The sequence below is a fragment of the Adiantum capillus-veneris genome, chromosome 11 (genome assembly GCF_014529385.1).
Source record: "Adiantum capillus-veneris isolate H3 chromosome 11, ASM1452938v2, whole genome shotgun sequence".
NCBI lineage: Eukaryota > Viridiplantae > Streptophyta > Polypodiopsida > Polypodiales > Pteridaceae > Adiantum > Adiantum capillus-veneris.
The window spans coordinates 53,704,725-53,717,394 of NC_140941.1; the positions used below are offsets into that span (position 1 = coordinate 53,704,725).

The 12,670-nt window shown below is 43.8% G+C and overlaps 1 protein-coding gene across 1 annotated transcript in view; it reads left to right on the forward strand.

Moving 5' to 3' along the window:
* The first annotated feature begins 3,887 nt into the window (after window positions 1-3,887).
* Window positions 3,888-12,670, forward strand: part of LOC147447244 (uncharacterized) — a 68,648-nt gene continuing 59,865 nt past the window's right edge. The window contains exon 1 of the mRNA XM_086523594.1: window positions 3,888-4,008. Coding sequence (XP_086379720.1) covers window positions 3,888-4,008 — 121 coding nt within the window. The remainder of the gene's footprint in view (window positions 4,009-12,670) is intronic.

The following is a 12,670-nucleotide window of genomic DNA, read 5'->3' on the forward strand; positions in this document are numbered from 1 at the left end:
TAAAGAGAGTGATATATATATATATATATATATATAGAGAGAGAGAGAGAGAGAGAGAGAGAGATAGGGAAGTGGAGAGCGAGACAGAGAGAGAGAGATAGGGAAATACGGAAATAGAGAGAGAAAGAGAGATAGCGAGAGCAAGATCGAGAGACAGAGAAAGAGAGATAGCGAGAGAGAGATCAAGAGATAGGGTACGTAGACAGAGAGAGAGAAATAGAGAGATAGAGAGTGATATATATATATATATATATATATATAGAGAGAGAGAGAGAGAGAGAGAGAGAGAGAGAGAGAGAGAGAATTAACTAGAGATAGCTACAGAGGTAGAGAGAGAGATAGATAGTAGATAGAGAAAGAGAGAGAGAGAAAGAGTTAGGTTGGCTGACCAATTGTGTGAAAAGGACAGAAACTCTCTCTCTATCTCTCTCTCTCTCCCTCTAGAAGAAACTATGGAACTAAAAGAGGCAAAGGGGTTTTGCCCGCTACAGGCATTGCCATGTACACCTGGGAGTGCACGTATGTGTCTACCCATATAGGATTTGACCAATAAAGACGAGATTTTGACCCGGTGGTCCTGATCTCCGTACACCTCTGGACCGAGGTGTACGGAGATTGGCATTAGGGAAAATTTGGACTCACAAAGGAGCCTTTTAAGGAGTTTGACTTCCTCTCTCATGTCCATAACAGACGTGCGGTAAATTTTTTTCAAATCAACTCTAAACTTGGCGAAGATTTGACAGTTATAATCTACTCTTCAAGCTCTTTCTATTGATATATAGCACGCCACGAGATTCTTCATATTTTGAAAGATTCTATTTTTGATTAGAATCAAAAATAGAATCTTTCAAAATATGAAGAATCTCGTGGCGTGCTATATATCAATAGAAAGAGCTTGAAGAGTAGATTATACCTGTCAAATCTCCGACAAGTTTAGAGTTGATTTGCAAAAAATTTACTGCACACCTGTTTTGGACATGAGAGAGGAAATCAAACTCCTTATAAGGCCCCTTTGTGAGTCCAAATTTTCCCTAATGGCAAGACTAGAGAATGCGAGGTAGTTTACATTGTGAGGAGTATATATATTAAAACAACATTCATAATCATTGTAGATGGCAACGTCATCAACTAACATGGAGGAAAAGATTGCATGCTTGTGCACGCTCTGCAAGTATCAAATCCTGCGCAAGCGTAGGATATGTAATGAGCATGTGCACAAGTACGGAGAGTTTGCTAGAGAAACCGTACAGAATCTACGATACGACTCCTACGGAACGGGCATTGATTTTCGCAACAGAGCACCTACATCTGAGAGAGAGAGAGAGAAAAAGGATTATCCGTGAAGGTCCGACCAATATAGAGACATGGATGGAAGCAGAAAAGGGCTTACAGACAGAAGACGACGGCATGGAGGAGATACTGGATGCCTTCTTCCAGACAAGCGAGGAGAACGCTAATAAAGCAGCACCAGAAGCCGTGCGCCTATTTCCTAAAGACATGTTGAGGAAGTTGGCACGTCAACCAATCTATGAAGGCGCCAAAATATCTGTGCTTCGTACTTGTCTGGCGTTTTTGAATCTTCAGTCAGTGTACGGGTGGTCAGATGCAAGAGTCACTGCTTTGTTTAGGTATGTAATTTACAAAAGAGATTTTCTGATTGCAACGGTGACGTGCTTGGAGAGCTTTTTAATTTAATGTGGCTTAAACAGGTTGTTGTGGGAGCAACTTCTCCCGGCTGGAAATGAAATGCCCCCCTCCTGGCCAGACGCAAAGCAACTATTGACCTCTGTTGGCTTGAACTACAACAAGATTCATGCATGTCCAAATGATTGCATTCTTTTTTCGCAATGAATTTGAAGATTGTCTGTCGTATCCTAAGTGCGGAGCAATGCGCTACAAATAAGATGCGGTTGGCGAGACAGTGCCAGCTAAAGTGTTGCGGCATTTCCCTATTATTCCTTGGATAAAAAGCATGTTTCGTTGTAGTTCCATTGCAAAGTTGATGCGGTGGCATTCTACAAATAGATCCACTGACGCAACATTTAGGGTGCCCGCTGATTCAAAGGCTTGGAGGCACATTGAAGATACCTTGCCACATTTTCAAAGTGGACCACGCAATTTGCGTTTGGTCAGCATGGTCGCGTCGAATGTCGTCCTATGCATGTACAAGAGTGGCGTTGCCGATGGGAGCAACATGAGGGGCAACCTGTTCCAAGAATGAAACGTTTGTCCATTCTCCATACGTTGCCGTACTGGGGTGATCTACTAATTAACCATTTGTTGGATCCAATGCATATATTCAAGAATGTGGGAGAGCTCACCTGGAAGACAATCATGGGAATAAAAGACAATCGAGCTTCACGAGATGATTTGCAGTCAGTTGGAAAGATGCCAGAGTTGTGGCCTTTCACCAATGCAGCTGGCCAAACAAAACTTCCAAGAGCGCCATGGGTATTGCTAAAAAGTGAAGAGCGACAAGTTAAAAGGGTGATTTCAGAGTTCAGGACGCCAACAAGATATATGCGATGTCTCAAGACAGCATTCACCCGTGACGATCAACTGTCAGGACTGAAATCACACAACTGGCATAAGCTCTTGTAATTCGTTCTTCCAATTGCAATCAAGGGGTGTTTAATGGAGGAAGTGCGGACCTGCATATACAAGATTTCAGAGCTAGTGCGGTGGATCTCTTCCAAGGCGATACGGGAGGAATCTATTGCAGTCGCAAGGGCTAACTCCATTGAGGCAGTTTGCATGATAGAGAAGTATCCACCCACGAGCTGCCTAACTATCCAAATGCACTTGCTCGTCCATGTAGTAGATGAGGTTGTAGTGGCAGGTACAGTCCACAGCCGTTGGATGTTTTTTCTAGATCGGTTCATGAAAACACTTAAGGGGTTTTGTTCGCCAAAAAGCGCGTCCAGATGGGGAGCATGGCAGAAGGATGGCTGGTACAAGAGTCTCTTGTCTTGACGATCGAATTTCTATCTGTTTCTAACCCAGAAATGCCTCGACTGTGGAGCGATGAGGAGGATGCAAGACTAGTGGGAGAGGAGCCGCAAGGGCAAGGGGTGCCGAAGAAAATGAACAACTCCATGCAAGAAAATATCATGAAGTTCTGTATACTAAATTCAGAGCCGATGCAAGAATGGCTTGAATTGTATGAAGAAGAGAAAGAGAGACGCAATAGGGAGCGACACGATTTCAGGCGAAGCCGAACGACTAGAGGCTTACCCTTGCCAGACTATCTCGCTCCTCTACCTGAATTCCCTACAATGGCATGGTTAGACAAGACAGTGAGAGCAGCTCGACAGATCGGAGAACCCATATCTCTAGAAGAGGAAGAGCTGGCTATTGGATGTGACTAGAAGTATCATACATACATGGCACTGTGGTCGCATGGACACATTTTCTCTCCCTAAACATTGTGAGCAAGTGGTCTTTGTATTGGACCCTCGAGAGCGACAATGGTGGTTTGTGGTTCAGGTTGCTCCAAGAAATAAACAAGTATTTGAAGGGCAAGAGCTCCTGGAGGAAAGTCGGTCAGACGACGTAGATACTATTGTGACATTAGATGAGATGGACGAAGGTATGGCAGAGGAAGCTGACAGATATACGAGGGATGACGCAGACGAGGCAGAACTGACACTTGTAGATGAAGATGCAATGGATGAAGAAAATCTGCCAGAACGAGTTGGGGCAGAGTTATGTCTGCAATTAGAGATAGACGATGATACGGTGCAAGATCTTATCGATGATGCCTCACTCATCGAGGCCTAGGCCTGTAAGTGTTTGTGTGAAGACGTTGATTTAAAATTAATCTTAAATTTAATTTAAACAAAGGTGTTCTAATGCTTTATTTTACTTTCTTTGTGCAGGACTTTAGTATGGTAGACCAGTTTCCAAATGCCGCTTCTATGAGTGCAGATGCATTTATGGGCTTCGTCCCACGGATGACGCCCACTCAGATGGCAGATGCGTCTCAGTATTGGGTAGCCAGAGGCACGGGTACTACACCTCCGGGCTTCACACGAGGGTCCGACGCTTATGGGGGGAACGCCTATGGGAAGAGAGACGCCTATGGGGGGGGGGACGCCTATGGGTACGACTCCTGCGAGGTCTCCCATCACGGCCGCTTCGACACCTAAGGGTGCCGCAGAGGCGGGTACATTCTTATCTTCGCATCACAGGCGCGCTCGCCGATCTCGGCGATCGTCAGGTGGAGGTGGTGATTGCTCTAGAGGAGGGTCCACAGATGCTTCGACCCCTCCTCGCTCACGAACCCCGTCCCACCCAGGCACACCTCTCGACACACCTCTTGGCACACCTCGGACACCTTGGGGGACACACGATCCTAGTGCCTCCAAGCTCTATACTGTACGGGAAGATGGTTCTATTGACATGGATAGAGTCGGGACTAAGATGAGACACCGGATTCGCCAGCTCGCGGAGCTGGAGTTTTCGACCAGCATTCTGATGCCTTGGACTGACCAGGATGAGAACCAAATCAATTATATAGTGGAGACCATCATGAGAGAGTACCAACCTGATCCGGGTTCAAAGGCTATTCCGAGGAGGTGGATCAAGGGTGTTGCACGGGACACCGTGAAACATCGATGAGATGCAGCTCGGCAGGCTTTCAAGACCGGCTCGCCGAAGCCTTCGGACATCCCACACAAGATGAGGCAGAAGATCAGGGAGGATGAGCGGACAGCGGACATGCGGTTCAGACAGCAGCGTCAGGCTACGCAGATATAACAGATGACCAGGGGGACATCTCATCTTGGCAACGGACGCTTCGACACCTTTCTCTGTGAGTTTGTGAGTTTCCAATCCAATCCTAGCTATGGCGTTTTTTTAAACGTGATGAATCATGTATTCTTATTACTTTGATTTTTGTATAAATGCAGAATCTTGCGATGCATCGAGCCCCGACACGCCAGGAGGAGACAGATGGATATCGCAGAGGTATCTATGAAGTATTGAATGATCTTGATGCTTCAGGAGAGCCTGTAGACTCGGAGGCCTTAGAGTCTCGCTGATCAATTGAGGTGAGATGTTAATATGTGTGAGTTGATTTAATTAAATAAGTATATGTGAAGTAATATCAATACTAATTTTGTGACTTGTCCTATGTGCAGGTTGTGACACCTAGTCATCAGTGGATTTCATATGTATGCTTTGTGAGACACATACACGCTTCTGTGTCTCTTTTTTGTATAGACATATATGGTTATGGTTATTGTTTTCCTTATGAGTATGGTTATTGTCATTGTATAGACATGGTTGTTTCTCCTATTCTTGTATAGACATGGTTATTGTTTTGTTTATGGTTATGTTTAACTTTCTGGTTATGCTTATGGTTATTGTTTTGTTTATGGTTATGGTTATCTGCATTATGGTTTTGATCAATATGGTTATGGACGGATATGGTTTTAATTTGGTTATGGTTTTGCACAAATTAAGTTCGTTATGGTTATGGTTTTAAGTTGGTTACGGTTTTACACAAAGTTCATTTCATTTCTTTCATTGGCCTTAAATCTCATGTGATATCCTACATGGATAGCATGCAGGAGGTGTATACATGATATGGTGTTTTTTGAAAATTTTATGTTAAAATGAAGGGAACTGTGCCCAAATTTCTGCGGGAGCACGGTTGATTTTGGTGCTACTCGCTTTCTAGGGCAGAGGACAGGCAATCTGGCTGTGGCTAGCTGTGTCCATCTTTTCAATGGGCATAGGCCAGGCTGCTTGTCCTTTTCCCAAGAAAATTTTTTTATGTTATGGTCATCGTAATCTGCGTCGCTAAGCCCGTCGAAATATGCGTCGATAATAGTACCTTTCGATGCATATAGCGATGTTTTTGTAGGGACGCGTATATCGACGGTTTTTTCGACAGGGTGCGTTGAAAATTGCGTCGAAGGCCCCCTTTTTTGTTGTAGTGTTGCCGCTTTCTGTGACTTTGTTCCCTTAACTGGCACTTGTAGAGTTTCTTTCTTTCCCTTCTTTGGCTCGGGCGGCTCTTCTAGCACTGTCTCTAAACGACGCTTCAACCTTGTGGCTACCCTGGGCGCCTTAGGAGGTTCTTCTTATTTGTCTTCCTTTAGCTTGAGCCAATCATTGTGTGAGGGAGGTAGAGGCCAGTTTCCCTTGCCATGCAATGCTCCATAGACGACTTTGGTTATCAACTCACCAGGCACAATATAGGTGGGATTTTTGGTCCCCATCTTCGCAAGATTGTCGTGGATGTAAGCGGCATAGTTTATCTCCTTTGGTTTGCTCTTCTGCATTGCTCAAGTGAAAGTGGTGGCAATAGCTCCAGGTGGCATCCTGTATTTCTATGGCCGCTTGGTACACATGTGGAAGTATTGATTGTATAGTTGGCTCATGATAGCCACCTTCAAGTTTGCAATATCTTCAAATGTATAGTTATTCTTCTTTTTCGAGTAGACCTTAATGTCATCTTGCCTCTTTGTCACACTGTCTCCTTTGTCAGAGATGTCAATTGTTGTTGCCACCACCTTCTTTGTGATGAAAATCATTGTATTAGGCTTGCCTTGCAGATCTGTAACTCTGGCTATGCCGTCCTCTTTGATTGTTGTGACAAATTCCCACACTCTTTGAACATCAATCCCCGCTGTCAAGGCTTCAAAGTAATTGTGGAGATCCAGTTTCTCCAAGTAGTCCCCCATCTTGCTCTTGACAAATTCATTGAGCTCTTGACGTTTCATGGGTAGCTCCACTGCATTTCCCTCCGGATCTTTAAATACTCCTTGGTAGATTCTCAGATCATTGGTTTCTAGCAGGTCATCTTGAATCCAAGTGCTTGTGGGCTTCAGGGTTCCCTCTAGGATAACAAAAGGCTCCACTTCTTCTAAGTAGTCCTTGATAGTCATCCTCTTCTTTTTTGCAGGTGATTTTGCGGCTGCCATGGATCCTGTTGCACTCAGTAGTCCAAAGTTAGCGTTTTTTACATATTAGCTGATAAACTGAGTTCTGACTACCCAAATGACTTGAAAATTCAAATAAGAACTCAAAAGGGACAAGGGAAACCCTGCATGTGCCCACAATAGATTTTTGGCTAAAAAATAATCATGTAGACATCCTACGCGTAGGATGTCTACCTTCTCTGATTTTGGTGAAACTTGACAAGCTTGTGGCCCTTAACCTGTGCAACATGGCTATGTACTTGGAACTTGGTTTGGACATCAAAAAGTGCAATTTTGAGCAGATTTAGGCTTTTCGCTCACAAATTGGGTAGGATGTCCTAAACAGATGGCAAATGATATTCAATTGGGTTGAAATTTGATATATAGGCTTCTTATACCATGTAAAAGACTCCCATGAAGTCAATTCCTGCAAAAAAGGTCAATATGAAACTCGGGACATCCTACGCGTAGGATGTCTATTTTCTCAGAATGACTTGAATTTGGTTTTGTGGGTAGCCCTTAGAATGTAGAACATGGCCTTGCTCTTAGATTTTGATTTGGATAAGCATTGGTGTTGTTAAGAGCATGTGTAGTGTTTTTAGGCTCAAAAAGTGCATCTTGGAGGTTTTGGGGGCCAAAGGTGATGGGTATGGCTTGAAATTTGATACATGAGCCTGTAAAGGTGTTATAAAGATATCCGGAACTCAAAAACACCAGCTGGAGGTTAAATAAGTCATTTAGACATCCTACGTAGGATGTCTATTTCATTAATTTTCATATCTGACCCCACAGTTAGCTTGGCAATGTGCTAGTGAGTATATTGTGCAATTTTCATGTGATTTGGACTAGTTTTGGTAGGTCTATGACCCATTATTCCCTCTATGCTCTGACTTTCCATTTTTTTAATGCATATGAGGTCAACTCTTGTCCAAATGTGATAAAAGCTGATGGCTAGTATGTATAAGCTAAGCAGAAGTTGTGTATGAGGTGAAACGTTGAGTTTGGTTCCCAAATATGGCCTTGAGACATCCTATGCGTAGGATGTCTCCTGATGAATTTTTAATGAGAAATGCTACTGGTGCATGCCCTGAGCCCCCCTGAGTCCCCTGTAAGCCCTATTTCAATAAAAAAAGTCAAAAAGATAGATAGAAACTCCCTGTTTGGCTTTCAGAGCCTCTGAGCCGTTTTTTGACTCTTGGAGTGCTTTTCGGCGATGAAATTTCTTAATGTTAGTCTCCATAGCTTCATGGTTCCTTGGGAATCCTTGCCATATGGTTTTTGTTGGCTTTGGCTTCACCGGAGCCCCGTTTGACAATTTGTCGCTCTGGAAGCACCCATGGTTGTGTTTACATGTCGTCGATGACTTGTGGTGATCTACCACCATAGGACTTGGTTGTTCATGGTCTAGGAATGCCGCTCGTGAAGTTTGGTGGCAAACACACATCATGTTTGGCCGTGAGAGCTAGTTGACGCTTTGTGTGTCTGATGTCGTTTCTGAAGCTTAGTCCCGCTTTGGTTCGCCTTATGGCCATGTGGGCTATATAGCCTTGTAGAGCATGTCGAGATGCTCCTACCCATGAGTTTTGGTAGCATTTGGGCGACTTTCCACCGATTTACCACTTGGTAGCCTCTTGCAGGGCTCTAGAAGTTAGGGTTTTTCCCAATGGTTGTTTGCTACCTTTGTGCATTCAAGAGTGGTCTCCTATGGTAGGGTAAACCATCGATGAAGCCTTATTGCTTTTGGGTTAGCCGTTAGGTGGCCACCTCTACCTGTAGGTCTCTACTGCCCGTTTCCCGTGTGAACCCTACACTAGTTTTCGCGACAAAACATCAAACATACACGAAAAGCTCAAGGTGGTGAGCCTACCTCTCATATTTGGAGCCTATCGGGTGGTCGTGCGCGTCGTGGAAGCCGCTGGAAGTCCGGTTCGCTCTAGGTGGCAAGAGAACTCTCTCAAGAAGGAAATAGTAGAAATGAGCTCTAAGTGAAGTGAAAAAATCTTACAATGGGGGTCTGTTTTGGAGCGGAAGGCTGTTTTGGACTCTGTTTGCCCAGTTTCCGAGAAATTTGACGTTTCGGTCAAAATCAGGCCAAAACAGCCTTCCGCTCCATTCACATAATTGCACCCCGATTGTACCATAGGTTGTCCTATAGTCACTGATTATCCCCATATTTTTTGTTTTTTGTTACGATCGTATTTCACCTGCTTTTTGTATTTTTGAAGTTTTTCTACCGATAATTAGTAAAATTAAAAAGAAAATAGCAAATTAAACCCAGAAAATCCCCAAAAATCATAAGAACTCCAAAACATCACCACAAAATACTATCTACACTCACATGCAATTTCTATGGCCGGATTTCTTCATTTTACCAATATTTTGCCCAAAAAATGGCTATTTTTATATATATACACACCTAGGGGCCTGATTTGGCGTTTGGCTCCATATACTTGTAGATTCGTGCTGTATAAGGGCATATGTACTTAGGTTAGTCCAAAGAAATTTGCAATCAAACAAAAACCCTTCAAAATAGTCGAAAAACATGCCCTTTTTTGCTCGTTTTACCTTCATTGGGTCTGCATTGGGAATGCCTCCCCCCCTCCTAGTCGGAGTCCTCTCGGACGACAAGGTATCCCCTCGGGGTATGTGCAGTGCATGGGTTAAAAATTGTGCTAATGCTCGGCCTTGTAATGTGGCCCTATTGATACATACTCAGTCAATGCATGGAAAAATCAATGCTTCGCGAGAGGAGGGAATAAGAAAGATGCTTATTGGCATTCGACGTCGAGGTTGCCTGTTTGTTGTTGATTTGGTTGGCAGATTTCTTTGCAAGTAAAAGTTGTAACTCTATAGCTCTCTGTTTGATCGTCTTTCTTGCAAAAGTCGCTTGGTTTGCCGCTATTGTCGATATGGCCATGGTTGTCTCCATGGAGAGAATTGTCGTGGCTGAATTGGCCGTAGTCTTTTTCTCTTTTGCTCGCCATTTGTAGCTTGGTTTTGGAGGTTTTTGTAGGTTTATTGCCACGTTCATGGTCGTTATTGTTGTTTTGTTGATCAGCACCCACATAGATCGGTTTGCCGGTTTCATATGTAGTGTTTGTCTGCATGCTGGTGTTGCTTGTACTGAAGGGAGTTCTGTTCCTTTGGTTTCAGGATCCAAATGCGAGTCGTATTTAAGTTGTTACTGAGCATTCTCTTTGGGATCCATATCTTTTTTATTCCCGTGGTTGTTGGTTGAGCTGTGTTCTTCTGTGAAGTTCTGCTATTGTATTGTGGTTTGTATGCCATGTCACCTCTATCCTTCCGTACCCATACTTGTTTTTCACGTATTGCTAACCTTCATCTATTTATTGTTGTCTTATATTTGTAGTGAACATGGTTGGCAGTTTCCTGGTTGTTCTCCATGGGTATCGTCACTACAACATAACCCAAAGTTATCGACGCACTATATATCGACGGCCGTACCTTTCCACGTGGATATCGACGTTCTTTTATCCCGTCGATATACACATCAAAATAGCCATCGATATGCGCGTGGAAATACGCGTGGCAAGGAATGCTTTTTTACGCGTATATCGACGGACATTACGACGCTAAAAATTGGGGGGAAAAAGGGGAACCCGCGCGTAGGGGCCATTTTCGCCCTCAACGCACACACTCAGATCTTGGTCAAAACCTACTACGCAGGTATTATGGAACCCCCAACCCCTCTCTCTCTCTCTCTCTCTCTCTCTCTACATCGTGTGTGTGTGTGTGTAAGAAAGAGATAGAGAGAGAGAGAGAGAGAGAGAGAGAGAGAGAGAGAGAGAGAGAGAGAGAGAAAGAGAGCGGTGTGTGTGTGTGTGTAGGAAAGAGAGAGAGAGAGAGAGAGAGAGAGAGAGAGAGAGAGAGAGAGAGAGAGAGAGAGAGAGAGAGAGAGAGAGAGAGAGAGAGAGAGAGAGAGAGAGAAATGTATGTGTAGGAAAATAAAACTAGAGAGAGAGAGAGAGAGAATTAATGCATGAGTAGGAAATTAAAATTAAAGAAAGAGAAACTAAAGAGAGAAATAAAATGAAATGTTATATTAACGTCTTCAAAAGGCCAAAGTGACCTATGAGACCAGAAAGTTACAATGTGGTGGATATGATACAAAGTCAGAATAACAAGATGACAAAATAAAATATTATGGAATCCTAGACTGCTGGGTGTGGACTAAACAGCTAAAATAGCTAGCTGGGATAGGTAGATCATAGGAGATCCAGCATCTGTCGCTGGCGGGCCTCATCAATCTCCTCCATGGCCAGTAGTCTGACCGGGCGTTGTGCATGTCGAGCCAAAGTGACCTGGATCCTCTGATGCAGCCTTTGTCGATGTTGTGTAGTTTGGCCTCTGCAGTCGTGGGCGTCTGGATCTCCCTAGCTCAGTCGCTCGTTCGATCAGTAGAAAGATAGGGAATTAGAGAGAGAGAGAGAGAGAGAGAGAGAGAGAGAGAAAGAGATAGGGAATAGAGAGAGAGAGAGAGAAAGAAAGAGAGTGATATATATGTATATATATATATATATATATATATATAATTATATATATATATATATATAGAGAGAGAGAGAGAGAGAGAGAGAGAGATAGGGAAGCGGAGAGCGAGACACAGAGAGAGATAGGGACATAGGGAGAGAGAAAAAGATAGGGAATAGAGAGAGAGAGAGAGAGAGAGAGAGAGAGAGAGAGAGAGAGAGAGAGAGAGAGAGAGAGAGAGAGAGATAGGGAAGCGGAGAGCGAGACACAGAGAGAGATAGGGACATAGGGAGAGAGAAAAAGATAGGGAATAGAGAGAGAGAGAGAGAGAGAGAGAGAGAGAGAGAGAGAGAGAGAGAGAGAGAGAGAGAGAGAGAGAGAGAGAGAGAGAGAGAGAGAGAGAGAGAGAGAGTGATATATATATATATAGAGAGAGAGAGATAGGAAAGTGGAGAGCGAGACAGAGAAAGAGATAGGGAAATAGGGAAATAGAGAGAGAGAGAGAGAGAGAGAGAGAGAGAGAGAGAGAGAGAGAGAGAGAGAGAGAGAGAGAGAGAGAGAGAGAGAGAGAGAGAGAGAGATAGATAGATAGATTTTATTATCGTCCTCGGAGGTCAAATATGACCTATGGGACCAAAGTTACATGTGATGTAGTATGTGTATGGCTGATGAGTGACTCTCGATGCTCCAAAATTGTAGTGATGAGAGTCGCAATGGAGAGCCCACACTTTGGCTGGGAGAGGAAAGTGTGTAGGTCTAAGTTATGGCTGAAAATGTGAGAGAAGCAAGTTCGGATGTGATCAAAAGCTGAGCACTCTAGTAGTGTGTGGTACTCAGACTCTCGAACTTGCAGTGAGCATAATGTGCACAATCGATTTGACTCTTCTCCATTGCCCCAACGCCCTATCTCGCATCGAAGGAAATGGGAGCTAAGCCGAATTGTTGCGATAGTGCGTATCGCGGACAAGGGAATAGGCTCAAGCATGTAAGTGTGAGTACGGTTTCCTCTCTCAGCGAAGAACATGGTTTTGTAGTTGGGGGCAATATAGGTGGTGTAATGTATGAAGCGTGACCCACCGGATTTCTCCCAAGCCGTAATACATTGGCGTTGTAGAAAAGCTTCATTCACTTGAGAGTCAATTGAAGCATCATGTAGCAAGTGTAATGCATCCCATCTCCCAAACCACTTCTTTATGTCTTGCATCCATCCCGTGCTCAAGATCTTGCTTTTATGCGTCTTTTGAACTTTT